This window comes from Protomyctophum parallelum (assembly GCF_964188405.1).
Source record: "Protomyctophum parallelum genome assembly, chromosome: 18".
Lineage (NCBI taxonomy): Eukaryota > Metazoa > Chordata > Actinopteri > Myctophiformes > Myctophidae > Protomyctophum > Protomyctophum parallelum.
Window position 1 is genome coordinate 23,785,449 of NC_139716.1, and position 20,430 is coordinate 23,805,878.

At 44.7% G+C, this 20,430-nt stretch overlaps 1 protein-coding gene across 1 annotated transcript in view; it reads right to left on the minus strand.

The window, feature by feature from the left end:
* nrxn2b (neurexin 2b) overlaps positions 1-20,430 on the minus strand; it is a gene marked incomplete at both ends in the record, with an annotated part of 864,412 nt that overhangs the window by 488,357 nt on the left and 355,625 nt on the right. The window contains 4 exons of the mRNA XM_083789063.1: positions 6,539-6,565; positions 12,317-12,520; positions 18,510-18,893; positions 20,038-20,324. Of these exons, the coding sequence (XP_083645189.1) occupies positions 6,539-6,565; positions 12,317-12,520; positions 18,510-18,893; positions 20,038-20,324 (902 nt within the window). The remainder of the gene's footprint in view (positions 1-6,538; positions 6,566-12,316; positions 12,521-18,509; positions 18,894-20,037; positions 20,325-20,430) is intronic.

Genomic DNA, 20,430 nt, shown 5'->3' on the forward strand with positions numbered 1-20,430 from the left:
AAGTACAATACGTTACGTGAGAAAATGTACTTAGTTACTTTCCACCACTCTGTGTGTGTGTGTGTGTGTGTGTGTGTGTGTGTGTGTGTTAGATGAGTAATGATTGCGGTGTGTGATGAAGGAACTCGTTCAGATTTCAATACCCTGAATCATCAGTCAAAAAAAGAGACATCTGCTCCAAGATAATGTGAGTGTGAGGCGCAGCCATAGTGTTGATTTTGACGACTAATACAAAAACATTCGTCGTCGTCTTTTTCACTAATGAAAACTAGGCCCTACATGAAAACTACGCTATGATGACTAAAACCAAGACTAAATATACTGACAATTTTGGCAACAAATGAAAAATATGCTGTATGTTAGTGGACAAGGTCATTTTATGTTTGGTTGTGCTCGGGTGTTGCACACTGAAAATAGCCGATCTACAAGCCCACGACGCGTCGCGCTGCCACACGTTGTGAGCTTGTATATCGGCTATTGCAACCAAGGGTAAAAGCTGCCATTACGGCGCCATCAAGGCAATGCAAAAATGCATTGTTGTCGACAAAAACCTACGGTAGATTTAGTCGACTAAAACTAGACTAACACTAAGACATTCCGGGTGACTATAAGACAAAAACTAAATTAAGTTTTATTCCAAAGACTAAAAGATTAAATAAAGCTTAGTTTAGTGTTAATCAAGGATTTGTTGATCAAGGATTAATTTCAATTTGAGTTGTCTTGCACCACTTAATTTTAAGCATTGCTTAACAGATCTGTGATTAAATCCTTAACCTGTGATTAAAACTTTAAACTGTGATTAATTAATGGGTTAAACTTTGTTGTGTGTCCGCCATCTTGGTTTTGCGCTGTAAATAAACAGCAGCAGTCGTGAGCATCATTAGCGTTACTATTTCATTCATATTTGAGAATGTTTAAATTATAGTGCCTGCAGCAAAAATATATATAATAATAAAGACCGCCTCGCGCGCTAAAAAAACAACAGACGTATAAGCTCAGAGCACGTCACTCCGTGGTGCGTGGTAGGTTTATAGATCTGTTCCGTCAATCACACCACACCACCACTTCCTCCGATAGTTTCCCAAACAAACATGGATTGTTTCTTTGGTGCTCTTTCGTTTTCTCTTTCATTTTCATGAAGCCATCTGAAATATGCTGCGATGTTGTTTTCATTTAAACCTCCTCTCCTGCTGGTTTAGAATAAATCCCTTATTGATACTTAAATCAAAGTTTAAAGTAGTGGTGCAACACTACTGTGAAAATTAAAACCAAGATTAAAAAAAGAAAACCAAGATTAAAAGGACGGTTTAAAACTAAACCGGATTAGTTAAAAACTAGGTTTAAAGTTTGGTGCAACTGGATTCATGGATAAACCTTGATTTAAACCAGATTAAGGCTTAATCTTTCTTGGTGCAAATGGCCCTATGACTAAACGAAAATCCTTATGTACTGTCAAAATCAACACTGTGATATAAAGGAAAAGGAACTCTTTCAATACCCTGAATCATCACAGTCCTGACAAAAGAGCCATCTGCTCCCAGATAATGAGTGAGAGTGAGGCGCAGCGGGCCGCGCCGTAGGAGGCCACTTGGACTAAGGTAGACATGTGACACATGCGCACGTTGGGACCGTTTAGTTGTGACTGCATGGGCGGAAAGACGTGAGGGGGTGTGACATCTGCCTGCTTCTTGGGACGGCACGTCACCGAGAGCAGGTGACTAACTGTGAAAATCACACGCTGAATCATTCTGATCTAGTGTTAGATTCTTGAGAGTGATGACTCAACAAGTGATGATAATTATACCATGACTGAATTAGAAGACACTGGCTAACAAATTGTTCCGGTGAGAAAGATAATAATTATTTTGGTCAGTAGATCTTGTTCAGCTGGTCATTTTGAAGGTAGCTCTCAAGTCAAAAAGTGTGGGCGCCCCTGCTGTAGAGTATGTGTACCATGGTGGCATTGATCAATTCTTGATAAAAAGCTTCCAATATATTATTTATGCCCCAAAATCTATCAAATCTCACACTATTAAGGCAACCGGCCGGTTCCACGCGCTGCACAAATTGCCCCTTTTTTTTACTTGAGCACCTGCCCCTCTAAATGTGCACGCCACCACCATTGGTGTGTGAATGTGGGAAGTGAGGATGCTGGCATCGACTGTTGCCACTTCACCTCCAAATGAATGTATGAATGAATGGACCGTTTGTAAGCATATAAAAATGCCATTCATTCATTATGATGGGCCCTGACCTCTATACTGGGACATCAAGGACATTACTGTACATTCTAGTTCACAATCATTATGGCAATAAGGTGGACAGAGCGTGGCCGCTGAGCGTGTGTGCCGACTGTCATGGAGATTCAACCATGTTGGCCTCATCTCGGCAGAGTAAACACAGCAGTAGTCTTGCGTTGCCAGACTGTTGCCTCTCGCAATTTCCAAATGCTTCATCATACAGTCTGGAGCGACGGAAGAGCTGTCATGAGTAAAATATAAAGCGGAAGTGGAACCTCCTCCCCACTTCCATTTCGTCTTTACAGTCGCGCAAATTTATTCGAATATATATATAAATCATCTAAGCATATATAGCTTGTTGCTTAGCAGAAAAGAAAATACAAAAATAAAATGTAAAGATATTTTAAAAGATATTTTCATGAACGGAAATGGCAGCTTCCTTACGCAGTTCCAGACTCTATATAGCATTCGGACATTGTGTAATAGTTGTCTGGCGACGTGAGACTAACACAGCAGCCTTAATCAGCACACATTCACACACATTCAAGCACTATAGCCCCAAAAGCATCTTCTGAAATTCTGCTGCAAAAAAAAGCAGAGTCTGCTCAAAGGGATTTAGCTCAGAAAAATGCTTCTCTAGCTTCTTGAAGGAGAATAAGGGCTGACAGGCTTTATTTTGCTGGCCCTTCAATTTATTCATAAGAAGAGGCCTCTGTTGTGGATGAATGCATTATCTCTCTCCAACTCAGTTTGTCATTTCAGGTCAGTGTCGGCCTGTCGGCCCCTCTACTATCCCATTCTGACCTGAGATCGTTCATACGAGGTTTCCACTAGACACACACTGGTCTGATTAACCCATTCTGACCTGAGATCAGATTAAAAAAATGTCAGTCGTTCTTCGATTTAAAAAAAATAGCAGACCTACAAGCTCTACAAGCTCATAGCGCGCCACCGAGTGGCGCGCTATGAGCTTGTAGATCTGCTATTTTTCAATAGCTAAAGCATAACATAATGCTAACACCAAAATGGGTGCCCGTTCAGAATGGGTTAAGCATGGAACCCTTCATTCACTACTTTATGTATAGGCTATTTTAGGTGATCTTTATATTCACGTATTTGATCACATGAATGAAACTAAATGGGACGAAACATACTGCGAAGATTGCAGATCTACAAGCATCACAACGAGACGTGTTGGCATAGCATAGCAGCCCAAGCCATTTATGTGTAGAGGGAAAAAAGGATACAATACATAAAAAATAGTCATCATGAATCATACATAAGCTAAGAACGTACGGTGGAGTATCTATATAATTAAATTTAAACTATTATGGTCGCCGAGGCTATGGCAAGTGCTATGGAAGTGCTACGGGCTAAGATGGAGTCTGGTTTCCAGACTATGGCGGTGAATAGTCTGGTTTCCAGACTATGGCGGGGGAATGAAGCACAGAGGGTGGTTTAACAACATGGTAACTGGTCCTGGCTGGCTCGGCTTCCTTTGTTTCCTGTGATGGATCATCCTGCCTCGTGGCTCACAATGAGAAAAGTGCTTTTCCTGTCCCGAGTTCAAGATGTCAATTATGGATCAGCCTATAGAGAAGGAAGCCGGTTTTAAATCCCCCCCCCCCCCCCCCTCTCTCTCTCTCTCTCTCTCTCTCTCTGGTGCATAAATGAATAAAACAAGACAAAAAGACAAAACAATGAAAAACAATGATCTTTTACTGATTCACTGCAGGCCCCACAGGGACTGCAGTGAATCAGTAAAAGATCAGCTCCGGCATATTACATATAATTTCTGGGGTCCTTGACATGAAATATTGAGCGCCACTGATACAGAAACATGAGGTTTTTCAGAAAACTGTCATGACGTCAGCTCTAAATGGGTTAAACAAACCACGCTGGCTACTGTATAGGTGTGTGCAGCAGTGGTGTGGTCGATATAGACCTTCACCCATAAAGCCACCGACTCTCCGTGGGTGCCTGAGCCTCGGAGCCTGTGAGCACCCATGCAGGGAGAAGTCACTTGGCATTAAGACAGTTTTGAGCAGAGACATCGGCAGAGACTATAAATCCCATGCCTGCACCTGGGAAACTAGCCGAAAAACAAAACAAAGAAGAAGAAAAAAACAGCGGACGGGCAGCATTATAAATAATCTCAGCATGTCTGAGAGCCAGTGGTGCATGCACCAGATAAAGCCCATGACACATTAATATGGTGACAACATGGTGGTGCACTGCAGAGCCCTCTGGTGGCGGAAGACATTGTTTACACATCTACTGGCTCTTTCCCCATTGTTTTGCTTGTGCACAGCCGCAGCACTCCAGTCTGGAGTGCTAGAGTGACATCTAGTGGACGATGGAGCTCCCTGCTGGCACATTGCAGCATACATGACATGTTACATTAAACTAAATGTTTGTCAGTTGTGTTTGCAGCTGAAGGTTTGATGAATAGGTGCTGTATTGCTCTCAGTTAAAAAAAAAAAAACGGACTGCACACATAGCCTTTTGTATGCATATACGTACACACACTCACACATGTGAGTCTCACACACACACACACACACACACACACACACACACACACACACACACACACACACACACACACACACACACACACACACACACACACACACACACACACACACACACACACACACACACACACCTGCAGATGCCTGACAAAACATGCAATTTCTCCTTCACACACGCACGCTTGAAGACGTATGCACGCATGCGCACACACACACACACACAGCAAACAGCAGGTTTTCTCCATTTTCATATGGCTGTCAGCACTTACCTGCATGTAGGGCGGTTGTTCAAATTGTCACGAGAGAAATAAACAGTTTGCTATCTTTCTGTCAGCATGGGGGCACACAAACATTAGCTCACTCCCACAAGAACAAGCACACACCAGGTGGTGTTGTCTCCCTCCTCAGATAAACTATTCGATTTCCAGAAGGAAGAAGGGGGGGGGGGGGGGGGAACTATGTCCCAAATAGCAAACAAGCAACACCTGTGTGTGCAGCAGAGTGGAGCATAGAGACAGTGAGACCTGGCACTCGGTGACACTGAACCAAAATGTCTGTAAAAAGAATGTGAACTTATTTGAAGTGTGTGTTTTTGTCAAGGGGATCGAGAGGAGGAATGGATGAGATGGAATAATAGAAGTGATAGCGGTTTACATGCACCTCGACAGTGGGTGCAGGGCCAATAAGGCAATCATGGAGGTATAGGTATAGGGCCTGCACACCATTCTTTAGGCTAAATAATTACTTTATTGAAGAGAATTGATCTCACAGGATCTTCATCAGGTCAGTATACGGACCTGATAAAGATCCTGTGAGATCGAAACGTTGTCTTTTCTTCAATAAAGTAATTCCTTTGCCCAAAGCAGTGGTTTTCAACCCCTCAAGGACCATTAATTATTCTGCATTTGAGCCACGGAACCACCATTTGATGACATTTAGCCTCTCAGACCCAAGGTCAAAGGATATTTTGTTGGATAAGATATTAATTCCATTATCTAATTGTGTACTTATATATTAAGTATTGCAGATGTTTAACAATAATTTTGGTTTCATTTTACACTCTCAAGAGTTAAAGATCTATAAGGGTGCATTAGGTTACCAACTCTTCCATCATTTAGCTGGGGACCACCTCTGGGGACTCAGCTGGGGACCACCTGGAACCCCCTGAAGGACCACTGGTTGAAAGCCCCTGGCCTATAGAATGGTGTGCGGGCCCTATACCTCCTTCCACGGAATAATAGAGTACCAGCTGATGACAGATGACGGTAATCAAATAATTTCCACAGACAAAATGGGGGAGTGATGTGGAGAACATTGTGGGCTGGCTGCAGGGGTACATGTCTTTGCAATCATTGTGCAAAAGGAATTAATAATTGTGTCATTTGCGTAATGTAGGCAACACGAGAGGAACATAAATTTAAATGACAGAACTCACACAGAGGAGAATAAAACAAAACATTCAAATGCTCAAATTGAATTAAACCATGAGGTAGGAGGAGGATAAATTAAAGCTCAGATAACAACAGTTCTGTCACCAGCAGATACACAGAACAAACAAAAGCAGCGCAATGACAAATTAAATTGAAACGACAGCTTTGATTGTGTATTCAAAGCGGATGGAAACAATGTGATGATAAATCTGTCACTGATTGCCCGCCAGGTTTGGAGGAAACCAAGCGGACACATAATGCATTAAATATAACATTGAAACAACTCTGCTTTTTAGATGCAAGACATACAAAATATGCATAATAAACCACTTACTGAGGTTACAGTCTATCCTGATACAATCTGGCGGGAGAGAGAGCGAGATGGTGAGATCAGAAGAAGAAGAGAGAGAGAAATAATAAAACATCCTTCAAGGTTAATTCTGCAGATATCCAAGCATCGCTCAGGTGGGCCACCATCCGGGGACAGGCTTCGAGTCAGGATCACCCTTTGCAAACCCCCAAACATGACCACGTCTCCCCTCCCTCAACGCTCCCAGACCCAACGGCATGGCAGAAGGCGAGTTCCACTCAACCCACTAGTGGCTTCCCAAACGTTTTCATGCATGTCAAGGACCCCCAATTTGACACTAATTAGCCCCGCGGACCCCCATCTGAAGAGATATGCCAGGGACCCCCATAAGAGAAGATCTTTACGGCTCTAGCAGTGATTCTCAACCCGTTCAATTTCAAATACCCCCAGATAGACATGCATTAATTAGTCTACGGACGCCCCATTTAATGGCATTTCTATCTCTGGGACCCCCAATTTATATTGTAAAATCTGTAAAATGTTGATTTAACTCTGATAGTGTACAAATGGTTCCATTTGTACACTCTCAGGGTTACAGACCCATAAGGGTTCATTTGGTTCATTGGTTCATTTGGTTCATTGGTCCATTTAGCCATGGGGACCCCCTGGAACTCCCTCAAGGACCCCTGGGGGGTCCCCGGACCCCACTTTGGGAACCACTGCACTAACCCAACACGACTTCATAATACGGCGGAGTCCTTTATTCACGAAGAGCACTCCCGTTTGAATTCTATTATTAAATGTAGATTCATTAAATTTGCCGGCGTGCGGATCCGTAATTACGTCTGCGATACCTGTTATGATCATTGAGACGCAACGATTATTAACCGAGGCAATAACAATACGTCACACAAAACAATACATTCATGTGAATGTAATTAGGCCGCCCGAAACCAGCCCTCCGCGGTGCAATAATATCATTCATCATATCGCCAAAGGAGTTAGCAATTATACCGCCACAGGGCTGCGTCTGTGTGTACACGCTCGCGCCGTGTGAAGCAAGCGACAGCATTTTGTGCGCCTGTGGTATTATCAGTACGAGAGCAGGTGTGCACTCGCTGTCTTGATGTCAGTGGCCTCTGTAGCCTACTGTGAAAAGCTCTGGCCTTTAATGTGGCCAGAGCTTGGAAAACGCACGCACTCGCCTTCTGCAGCTCTTTGGGTGTGAGAAACCAACCGTTATCAACAAACATACTGTAAAGCAAGGGTGATCATGCACACCCCGGCCACATCACGCCTTGTGCACACAAGCCACAGGAAACAAGTCCTCCCCCACGCTGTGAGTTTTAGTCAGTGGTGGACAGCAAGTTTACATTTACTTGACTACAACACTAAGGTTTTGTGTGTGTGTGTGTGTGTGTGTGTGTGTGTCCTTACTTTACTTGAGTATTTGTATTCTTGTCTACCATATATTTATATATATACACACATGGCGGCCATGTTGGCATTTTGCTTTGAAAGGCATGTCAAGATGGCCACTGTGTGAATACATCATGGTCCCGTCCGTACTTGGATTTCACTCCACTATACATTTAAAAAAATGTTTGTTGGGATTCCTCTACATTTCTAGAAAGGGAAAATTACGTTTCAAATAATTGTGAAAATAGTAGATCTACAAGCTCACAGTGCACCGTGATGAGACATATTGTGAGCTTATATATGCTATATATCACAATTTCCCTTTTTGGCATACATTACATACATTTCAATACAACAATGCATTCAAAAATATGTGTAGGCTACTGGAATATATATATTTTTTTACATTATAGCATGTAGCCTCACTGCTTTTGATAACTTTAAAGTAGGCTACAGATTAGACTGAGAAACGTTCACTTGTTGTAGCCTAGTAATATATGACCTGCCTGGAGTATCACTGAGATTGAGTATTCTGTCCACCAGCTGTTACTATAGGCTAATAATGTCCTATATGGAATACAATTCTCCCCTCTGGTGGCCACTCTTTGCATGTGCACGTGGCTGTGTGGTCAGGGTGCGGTCTCGAGCTGTCAACCGCTACAGAATAGTGGACACAAACAGCCAGGGACCAGCCTCCTCACAGCATGGACGGGTATAGTATAGGGGAATGTCTGTGTGTGCATGGTCTGTGTAGTGTGTAGGACCAGCCTCCTCACAGCATGGAAGGGTATAGTCTGTGTGCATGGTCTGTGTGGAACCAGCTACCTCACAGCATGGAAAGGCATAGTTATAGTGGAATGTCTGTGTGGTGTGGTCCAGGTCCAGTGTTGTTTTTGGCAGCACATTTCTATTTTAGTTTAGTAATAGTCTTTGGAATGAAACTTCATTTGGTTATAGTCATCACCTGGATTGGAATGTTTTAGTGTTAGTCTAGCTTTAGTCGACTAAATCTGCAGTTCATTTAGTCGACTAAAATGTATTTTGGCGGGCCTTGGTGTCGTCGTATTGGCTGTTTTTCACTTGCTGAAAATAGACGATCTACAAGCTCACAATGATGTCACAACGCGACATGTGAGCTTGTAAATCTGCTATTTTCAGCATGCAACCAAGTGTAACATGACATACTGGATCTCTTGTCCACTAGTCCCTTCCTAACATTTTAGTCTAGTTTTTATTTGTTGACGAAATTGAAATGAGTTTTAGTCATCATAGCTTATAGTTTTCATTTAGTTTCCATTTAGTTTTCGTCAGTGAAAAAAGGTAGTCGACGAACATTTTTTTGTCGTAGCATTAGTCGACGAAATCAACACTGGTGTCTTTCAACCTCGAGAAAGAAAAACTAAAATGAAAAAGAAGTTTGGATCAAACACATCATTATTTGTGTAAGGTGAAAAAGGTTGAGTGTCATTTGAACAATGTCGCGCTGAACAAGCAAGTGTCGTACAAGTTCAAGCACTGATTGCATATCGAACTCATTATCATCCCTACGTATTCGCTAATAAAACATAATTATGGCTGAAGCTGGGTTCAATTACGCGCCCTCACATTGATTAATTACCAGGGTTGTAATTGTCTCTCTCAACGAGGCTTAAGGCTCGTTGAGAGAGAGAGAGAGAGAGAGGGAGAGAGAGAGGAAGTCTCGACTGATACCAAAGATACCAGACACCACGCTGACTCCCGGGACCCTGTTTTCACTTCTGCCTACATGTTAATTAATTCCCCGCTATGAAAAACGAGCTATGAATAGAAACTTCTGATCCGAGCTGTGACACCACGCAGCGAGTGTACGCCGCGTGACACAACGAGGTGTTGTTGGAAATTAAACCCAGTGAAATAACGGGGGGACCGAAACGCAAACTAATCTAAGGGGCATTAGCGCTCATGTGTATTATGGATTAACGTTTTAACCTCCCTCATTAGCTAAGATAAATTATTATGTCTGAGCTGGGTGGGTGGTCGTTTCGGGGGCACGTCGAGGGCCCCTTGCATGTGTGTGTGTGTGTGTGTGTGTGTGTGTGTGTGTGTGTGTGTGTGTGTGTGTGTGTGTGGCTTGGGTACAACTGTGAGCATGTGAGGAGCCGGTCTCTCTGGCTGTTTGATCCGAGGGCCGCAGACATACAGGCCATTGAAGGGGTGAGAAGTTCCATCATCTGAGCCTTGGCCAGGAGGGAGGGAGGGGGAGAGGGGGAGAGAGAGAGAGAGACAGAGACACACACAGAGAGAGAGAGAGAGAGAGAGAGAGAGAGAGAGAGAGAGAGAGACAGATCGAGAGAAGGATAGAAAGGGACAGGAAGTGAGGACGTTTCCCCCCGACCACCCCGCCGTCCTGTCTCTGTAGTTGCCCCCAATAAGCCTCTGTATCCCAGGGTGCACCTCTCTGCGTTGCCTCATCTGATCCCCAGCAGCTGTCTGTCCACAGGCTGGCTCCACATCCCTCTAAAGATGATGGAACAGCCCTGAAAGGTGCCTCGTGGAGCCTGAAGGTCACGTCTCTCTGCCACGACACCAGCCACTTTTATAGTGGCAATAAATCAAGAGAGTTATTTCTAACGTTGCCGAAAGTACCACTTTCACATGTCTATACTCACTATACCGACTGAAAAAGAAAAAGGAGATTCAATTTCCCCTCGTATGAAAAAAAACATTCATCTTACAAGATGTCTCCTTGCAATAATCCATTGACCTTCCCTACCCGCAGGTATATCGCACAAAACAGCTCCACCATTTTGCTAAATAATGATTCTAAATAACACTGTGACCTTCACACTAATATCTGCCTTTTTATTATTGCTTTTTTTTTTTTTTTTTTTCAAAGAATAGTGATGCCGGGTTTCTAACTAGTTGCACACCAGTGCCATGTGCGAAAATAGCCTAGATCTACAAGCTCAAAATGCGTTGCATATCGGCCACACACTGAGCTTGTAGATCAGCCTACAAGTGGCACATGCACAAGTATAAATAAATGAGGCTTTGTGGGGGACGAGAGGAGCAAGTGAGCATGTGGTTCTACAGAGACAGCTACAGAGACAGGCTACAGCTGCACGCCAGAGGCTCAGAGTCTGGGTATAGAGACAGGGTTAGAGATGGAGCTTTTCGTTGATTTATGTGAGGATGGAGGGGGTTAGTTATGGGGCACGAAAGAGAGGAATTATGAATGAAGTTTTAATGGTCCGGGACCGCCAGCCAGACGCATGGGGTCCCTGCAGATGGAGCATGGATGACCCCTGTGATGAGCCACTCCACTTTGGAACCCAAATGTTGTTGTTGCTCCTTTTAATCTTTTATTTTCTTCGGTAGTGCTTTGTCACAAAGTGTGCGTGTGTCTGTGAGAGGGCGTTGGGGAGAGGGTTATGTATTCCTCGTTGTCAAACAATGTCGGCATGAGCAATCATTTATGAACCAACCGAGCCGTGGCGACTCGGTGAAAACAGCGGGCCCAAAATAACCCCCAAAGTCCTCGATGGAGAGGCCAAACACATGCCGGCCGCGCAAATCATTTATCCTCGCCACGACGTGACAAAAGCACGCCTGAAGCCTATATGCCATAAACAAACAAATCTAAGAAATCCAATGTTAAAGTCCCTTCAAACTGGGCATGACACAGTATGCTGCATACTCCAGTTTTAGGTCGATGAGGTGACCACCGAAACGGTGCGGTCACCTCATCACCCAAAAATGCATGTATGAATGAATAAAGCCCTATATATTCAAAGTCCAGTTTTCGATGAAGAGGTGACCACCGGAAACCGAGAACATTACGTCACGCCGTGGTGCGTCACCACCGCTCACACAACACCACATCTCTCTGGTCTGGATTTTTCGGTGGTGAGGTGACCACCGCAACTACGTCACTGAGCCGCGGTGAAGAGCAAACCACCGCTCTTCCCCAGCCCTTCTCTCTGTTTTTACTCACCACCGCTCATCCAACCATTGGCGACATCCAAACCACCGTCACCTCACCACCGGAGCAGTGTAGGTCACCTCACCACCGGAGCGGTGGTCACCTCACCACCGGAGCGGTGGTCACCTCACCACCGGAGCAGTGTAGGTCACCTCACCACCGGAGCAGTGTAGGTCACCTCACCACCGGAGCGGTGTGGTCACCTCACCACCGGAGCAGTGTAGGTCACCTCACCACCGGAGCAGTGGTCACCTCACCACCAGAGCGGTGGTCACCTCACCACCGAAAATCCAAACTATGAATAGGCCTTGGCCTTCAAGGTATTCACGGCTCATTGTGGTGGTGGCCCACATTGGGTGGGGAGGGGAGGGGAGGGGGGATGGATGGATGGATGGTTCGGGGGGGAAGGGGGCTGTTCCTACCCAGGTTCACGGTGAGTTTGACCCGGCCACCGTCCAGCTCCAGGCGCAGCGTGTCGGCGGACTCCTTGGAGGTGGTGGCCATGAGCAGGCCGTAGGCGCGCTGGGACATGAAGCGCAGAGCCACGTCCTCCGCCTCTGTGTGCATGGGCACCGGCATGAGGATCTTCAGGTACATGCTGCCGTCGTAGCTCAGCACCGTCGCCTCTGCAGAGATGGAATGGAAATGATTGAAATTTTGCTACTTTTTTTGCTGAAACATCTCAAATAATGATCTGGTGCCACCCTTTTTCAGCACAAATATGGGCAAATAGGCTACTAAATTCACCTTTCACAGCACTGCCACTCAAGTGTGGAATGCCCTGCCCCCTTCCCTCAAAACAAGCAGATCACTGGTTTCTTTTAAAAATGGTCTGAAAAGTCACCTGTCACTGTCATCAGGTGAATGACAAGTGAGTGAGTAAATATTTCCTACAGCATTCAAGTCCAACAATCTGAACTATTAATCCTTTAATATTAGTAAACTTGAAGACAGGGACATACATATAGGGTCACCAGAAACGTCTCCCTGTGGCATGAGACAGTCCTTCATTTCCTACACTTTTCAGGCGTCCCACAAATTAGACAAAGTCCCACATTGTGACTGGCAGGCATCAGTGTTCAAATGCCCCAATAGTCATAGTCCCCTCATAGTTGCCTTTCTGTTGTAAAGCTCTCTCACTCCCTCTTTTCCTGCAGCTAAGCTACAGTACCAAGTCGGCCAAACCCCCCATGACCAAAATTAGCATTTTAAAACAAAATGTGAGATGCCAGAGGGGTTTAATAACAAAAGTATAGGCCTCTCGTCGAATATGACAACAAGGCATTTAAGTAATAAGTTGCTAACTCCTTCCCGTCTTACTTGTCCCACACAAGTGATACTTCTGTCCCTCAAATGAACAGTTTGGATCTGGTCACCCGACCCTAGACATACACCAAATCTCTGCCCAAAATACACAGGCTTTATAAGATCGGCTGTTTTCGGGCAAATGTTGCCCTCAGAATAGAGAAACAGATAGATTTGAATTACTTCATAGTTTAGCTTCACTTAGCCATCCAAGCAGAACCCAATGCTACTGAAGTTTCTGACATTTGTTAGACCCAGTGCATTGGGTCCTGTTGCATCAGTATCCTGCCACCTGGTACGCGGACATTCATAAAACATAAACAACATGGATAACGCCTGTCTGCGCTCTTTGACGACATTTTTTCGTGTGAGGGCTTCTGAATCTGTGAAGTATAAGTACCCAGGCCCAGGCCGTAGCGTAACGGTCTGGGCACCGGACTGGTAATCCAGTCGCAGTGTGCCGCGGGTTCGACTCCCGGACCCGACACGGCCTTTACTGCATGTCATCCCCCCATCTCTCTCCCGTTTCCTGTCAGCCTACTGTCTGTCCCTTCAAAAATCAATAAAAAAAAGGCGTAAGCCGCAAAAAAATATCTTAAAAAAAAAAAAGTACCCATACATGCCGCTGCGAATATCTCCTGTGGCGCGGAAGCTGTTAAGTATTTTTAATCTTTGTTTGACCGATTTGGTCGCTTTGATTCTTCTCTTCCTTCCTTGTTTATTGACACCTCATTGTACCGCCTATCTGGCTAGCTAGTGGCGCTATAGCTATGACAGAGCAGATCAGAGGCAGGGACGTAGCCGCACAAGCCAACCGCACACCGGGAGGCGGTACAATAAACGGTAAACAAACAAGAAGAAATAAAGCGACCAAATCGGTCAAACAAAGATTAAAAATACTTAACGGCTTCCGCGCCACAGGAGATATTCGCAGCGGAATGTATAGGTACTTAAAGTTCCCGAATTCAGAATAATGCAAACAAAAAAAGGCCGTCAAACGGCGCAGATTCAATCTTAGAGAGCATGTTTATGTCCGCGTTCGAGAATTCCCATACGGAAATATAGTCATGAACAGGGACCCTACATAAAACTCATCAAAATTTCAGAAAAGCTTTATGTAGGGTTCCGAGAGGGGCTAAGCTTCACTTAACTTGAACTTACTGTACCATGAAGTGACATATATATATAACATTATTTATTAGACATAGTAGACTTTGTATTATAGTATGTCAGTTACATAATTATGTTCAGTAACCTCTGAAATGATAACATGTCCAAAAAAATAATCTTACCTGGGAAAAAACAAACGATGTGCACATGCCATGAGTGGTACTTTTTTGTCATACACTTCCTGTCAGAGGAAAAGGCATGCTACTGAAAGCACAGTGACATCTACTGGCCTTTTCTTTTTTTTTTTTTGAGTTAAGAATAAAAAACATTTGAGTTAAGATTCTATAAAATGTCTTCTAAATCAAGACAGTTTTCTGATAAACCTATGTTTCTATATATCAGTGGTGCTCAAAGTATTTTCATGTCAAGGACCCAACAATGATATGTATTTGGCCGCCGACCCCCATCTGAAAATATGTTTCCCAGAAGCAAAGATTTGAGTTAAAAACGCTCTGAAAGAATATATATTTAAAGATTTGCACCACATTTTCACGATCATTCAAAAATAACAGCTCGTAGCGCGGCACTCGCTACTATTTTTCAATGGCTAAAGTATGACATAATGCTTAAAACACCAAAAGGGGTTTCCCGCCCAGAATGGGTTAAATATAGTACATATATCGTGATTTGGAGTCGTTCTGATCTAAATGTGTGGACTCTTTGGATGTATGGCTAATCAAATGGGAGAGACATACTGTATGAATGAATTATTTGAATGAATTAATTCTTTTTTTCGTGTCTTGTCGTTAAGACCCATCCCACGACACCAACAACATAAATAAACAATATCACAAGTTCACTTCCCACACAGAAGTTACACCAAGTATTTGATCAAAACAAAAACAGAAATAAGCATTATCATAAAAATAAAATACGTCACATAAGTTTTCTTTGTCCGTATGTCCCTAGCTTTCTCTATATATTCTGCTAATGCAAATATCTTTTGTTCGAAAATCCATCTCAGTCGCTCACTGCATCACTTAACCACATCAGATCTATATTTTTACATCTTTTGACGTAGCTCATGGGCAATAGAAAAGAAAATGGAACTCATTCTCAATATAATTTATATCACAATAGGTGCAGATACGTTTTTCTTCTGTAACTCCTCTATACCTCCCAGTCTCAAGGTGCAAGGGCAAGATCACAGAACGAAGTTGGGCGCATATAGGGATCTTTGTCTTTTAGATAATGTATATCTACAGTGTAGATGTTAGAATAGCCATGTATTTATTAATACACATTGAACCCTGGATATAATTAAATATTGACTAGCATATAAAGCCTATATTATGTTTGCCTGTGGGTTTGTTAAATTAGTGTGCTGTATAGATTCTACACCACACTCTGAAACAAAAAGGACACAGATATAGACTTTTATAGTACTCAATATGTCATTCTATCCATGCAGGGTTCAATTTGTATAAATAAATACATAAATAAATTAGTATCTTTGGCGGGTGATCAACTATGCAAATGCAAAAGGGATTGTTTGGCAGCAGCCGATGCCTGAGACGTCAGACAGCAGCATGCCCAGGAAGCCACGACCTTGAGTCCCTTCTCTCCACACAGAGGCCATAAATAGACCGCTAGCTGCTGACAGTTGCCTAAGGATGGGCTCTTTCTTTCGCAGTGTGGGTTTGATGGCAGCGGTGTTAAAATCCGCCCTCAACTGCTTGTGACAGAAATATAGGGGCGAGGCTTCCCTCTGTTTGAGTGGAACATAATTACCAGTCTGGTAACTGTCTTTCTGACATAATTTCCAGTCTGGTAACTGTCTTTCTGACAGAATTACCAGTCTGGTAACTCCCTTTCTGACAGAAATACCACCAGATTAATGCATTTCTGATAGAAATACATTGTGATAAATGTACGTATTTCTGAACCCTAACACTAACCCTAACATAGTGGAGTGGAGTAAAAGAACAATAGTTGCCTCTGAGAAGCAGTGGAGTATAGTAAAAGTATTGCAAATTGAAAATACTCCAGTAAAGAAATAATACCTCAAACTTGTTCCCAAGTACAGTACTTGTACTTGAGTACACATGGGTCAAGAGTACATGGCCCAAGCATAGACCCCTGGGGGACTCCGGTCATCTATAAGTGTATATAGGGATTCAGTGGGTAAACCATGCAAACAGAGGAGAAAGGGAGATTTGTATAAAAGCCTAAATCAATTGTACAGACAATAAAAACAAGATGTTTCTGCATTGACGAAGGCGTTGGTTCACTTCACAGTCAAAACAAATACTATAAAGCCAGAGGGGGAAAATAATTGATTATTGTGTTACAGCTGTGACTGACTGAGATGTAATTCTAATCGTGAAGAGAGACGTGGAGTTCACGGCAGTACTCAAAGGTATATTAAAGAAAGTTATATGATTTCCCTAGGCTTTGTTTCTCAGCACTTTATTTCAGTATGGATCGGAGGAGGACGAATATACTAATATACTCGGGATGGCAAATGTAAGCATATTATATATGTATAATTTTCTGAAGCGAAAAGGCAATATCATCCACTGCTCTCACCTTGGCACTGATAACATCACGGCGGGGAAAATAATATAAGAGGGATTATTATGGAGGATGAGTCCCCTTGGCTTAACGCCCTTCACAGTACACGAGGGCTGCCACTGGATGGCAGGAGAGAGCTGTGGAAATCCCTCTGACAAAAAACTGTTCTAGTGGTGGAAAGTAACCAAGTACATTTGCTCAAGTACTGCACTTGAGTACAGTTTTGAGGTATTTGTATTTGACTTGAGTATTTCCAATACTCAATACTTTTACTTCTACTCCACTACATCTCATAGACAAATATTAAGTACTTTTACTCCACTGCATTTATTTAAAAACTTTAGTTACTTTTTTGTTTGATTGATTTTGATTATTATTACAAAACACACATAGTAACCGCCTCAGCTATATACATTTCGGCCATTTGAAAATAATTCTAACCACCGTATCCATAATGTAAACATACCAAGGCCGACGCCCCGGGGGGGGGGGGGAGCTAAATGGGGGATGATCATGAACCAGGTGTGTAATTCACCTCGTTCCCCAGCCTGGCTGTATGGCTGTGTACCTGAATGCATGCCACCTGGGTGTGTACGACCGGCCCCAGTACGTATGGCTGTGTACCTGAATGCCACCTGGGTGTGTACGACTGGCCCCAGATGGCGAGGCACGGGTACGGCTGCTCCGCCAGCCTCTCTCTCTCTCGTATGCGCGCCCTAATTTCATCCCTTGCTGCCAGCCAACAGCATGCGCAAATGCCACCAGGGCCTCAGGGTGGCATTTGCCACACACTCACACTCCCACACACACACACAGTCACACACACACACACACACACACACACACACACACACACACACACACACACACACACACACACACACACCCTTGTAGAGTTGTTGTCTGTTCTCCCCTAGCGTTCTATAGCAGGTGGTTGGCAACATGTGGCCAACCAGCCTTTTGCGTGTCGCGGGACCGAACTGTCCTTTTCTAAACAACCTGTTGTTGTGGCCGTCGGAGGAGGAGGAGTCCATGGTTTGCAGTCAGTAATGTTTGCTCTAATTTGTCGAACGCCCACGGCGCCTCTAAATGCACCAAATGTTCCCATAGGCCATGCAAAGGCCATCTGTCTGTCTGTATAACGCCTAGCCTGCTTAGCCTGTTTCTATAGGCTAAGCAGAGCATAATGCTCGGAGCACAATGTGCTGGGTTTTGGTAGAAATGTCATAGTTTTGGGGGGGCTGCTTCATCTCTCTCCCAGGGGTCCATGATCGGGGGACCCCCAGGGGGTAGCCTACTGAAGTGGGTTCCAGCGGGTCCCCAGATAAATGATGAATGTTGGGAACCAAACGGGCCCTTGTGGGTCTGTAACTCTGAGAGTGTACAAATGGAACCAAATGAACCCTTAATCTGGACATTCTTAATTCTTTTTTTTAAATAAATACCACAGGAATCTTTTCAGATGGGGGATCCGCGGCCAAATACACATTAATTTAGGGGTCCTAGACATGAAAAAGTTTGAGAACCACTGCCTTGCAGTACGTAAAAACAAAAATCTAATTACTTTTCCCACCACAGTCCCTCCTATACACTATATACCTGTCCCTAACGACAAACCGTGCTCACCTATCTCGCAGTTTCCGCCCAGGTACCCGGTGCCGACGCAGTCGCAGATGTAGCGGTTCCAGCCCTCCTTGCAGAGGCCGGCGTTGCCACAGGGGGCGCCGGCGCAGCGCTTCTGCAGCTCGCGCGTGCAGAAGCTGCTGACGCCCGGCGAGCTCTGGATCTCGGCCAGCCGCCGCACGTCTCGGCTCTTGCCGTCGATGAAGAGGTCGCGCACGCAGCCCACGTAGCCGTAGTTGAGCAGCGCCGTCCACACCTCGGGCGGCAGCACCAGCTCCGCCTTGGCCTCGGGCAGGCCGCCCAGGTACATGTCGCTGTCCAGGTCCAGGATCTCGCTGCCCTCCGGAGAGTTGAAGGGCAGGCTGCGGCTGTTGACCGATATGGAGCCTGCATGCGCCATGGTGGAGAGTGCATGGACGGGGTTGTTGGGGGGGGGGGGGGGGGGGGGGAGAGAAGAGGTGGTTAGAGTTTGTTGTCTCAATGTGAGAAAAAACAGTATAAGCTGGGAGAAACAGGGTAAAATCAGAGAGAGAGAGAGAGAGAGAGAGAGAGAGAGAGAGAAACAGACAGCAGGGTGAGAGACATAGCAGAAAGGTAGACAGTGTAATGTGTCTATAATATGCTAAATGGAGGAGACGGGACACCGACCGACTGCAGCAGGGAGTGGGGGGGGGGGGGGGGGGGGCTCTCTTCGTCTGTGATTAACGACTCCATCTTAATTTTCTATTAAAAGCCAATTACAGCCGGGGCAGTGGCGAGATTGCACGCACGCACAAACGCACACACACACCCTCCCTGTAGGGCACCGTTATGAAAAAGATATGACTTTCCGAGGTGCTTCGCCATAGCCTGGCGTAGCGGTACTAATATCACTGCGTGGATATTAGTCTCGTCCCTCTCAGTGTAATTTTTTCTTTTTACCACAATGTCCCGCCCCATATTTGAATACTGGGCCCTGGTTGGTTATAGCCCCTGCAGGGATAATAAAGTTCATCTCATCTCGTAGCAAAAATAGCCGATCTACAAGCTCAAAATGCTTCGCAGTGTGACGCGTTTTGAGCTCGTAGATCAGCAATTTTTGAGTGGTGCAACCACTCCAAGGAACAGCAATGTCCGTGTTCACCTAGCTACAGTATGTGTTGGTTCACCTATGTGCCTATGTTTTGGTTAATGAGCACGAGTATGACTATTAGTAGATTAGAGAGTGCTGCACTGTTGCCTGCTAATGAGAGAGAGAGAGACAGAGAGAGAGAGAGAGAGAGAGAGAGAGAGAGAGAGAGAGAGAGACATAGAGGTGGGGGGGGGGGGAGTTGCACCACTCAGTTCACACAGGTGTGATTTTTACTATTATTTGAATTGGAAACCTGAATAATGTTTTGCTATTTTTCTAATGCAATCCTGAAAAGTAACATTTTTATTTAAGTATTCTGATAATAGCCTGATGGCTGCATTAAGTGAAGGTGGGGGCCGCATGTGGCCCCCGGGCCACCAGTTGCCCATGTATGAAATAGAGTCACATAGTCATCCTTACCTTTCCTCCCCTCCCTCTGGAAGTCCACGTGGCACCACTCCCCGTCGTTCACCTTCTTGTTGCTGGTCTTCAGCTTGGTCTTCCCGGAGCCCATGTCTATGAGCAGGTAGAGGTAGCCGTCCAGCAGCTCCATGGCGAAGTAGTCGGTCTTGGGCTCGCGGCCCGCGGGCCTCTGCGGCTCCTTGCTGGGGCCCGCCTGGAGCCGGCCGTGGCTGAACAGCAGCAGGCCGCTGGGCTCCGTGGTGCGGAAGTCGAAGGAGATGGAGCCCGTCTTCTTGGCGTTCCACCTGCATGAGCAGCGTTGATTTGGACAGCAGAACATTTAGATTTTCAGTCTTTTTTTATATATTTTTGGGGCTTTTGTTGCCTTTATTGATATATTTATAGTAGTTT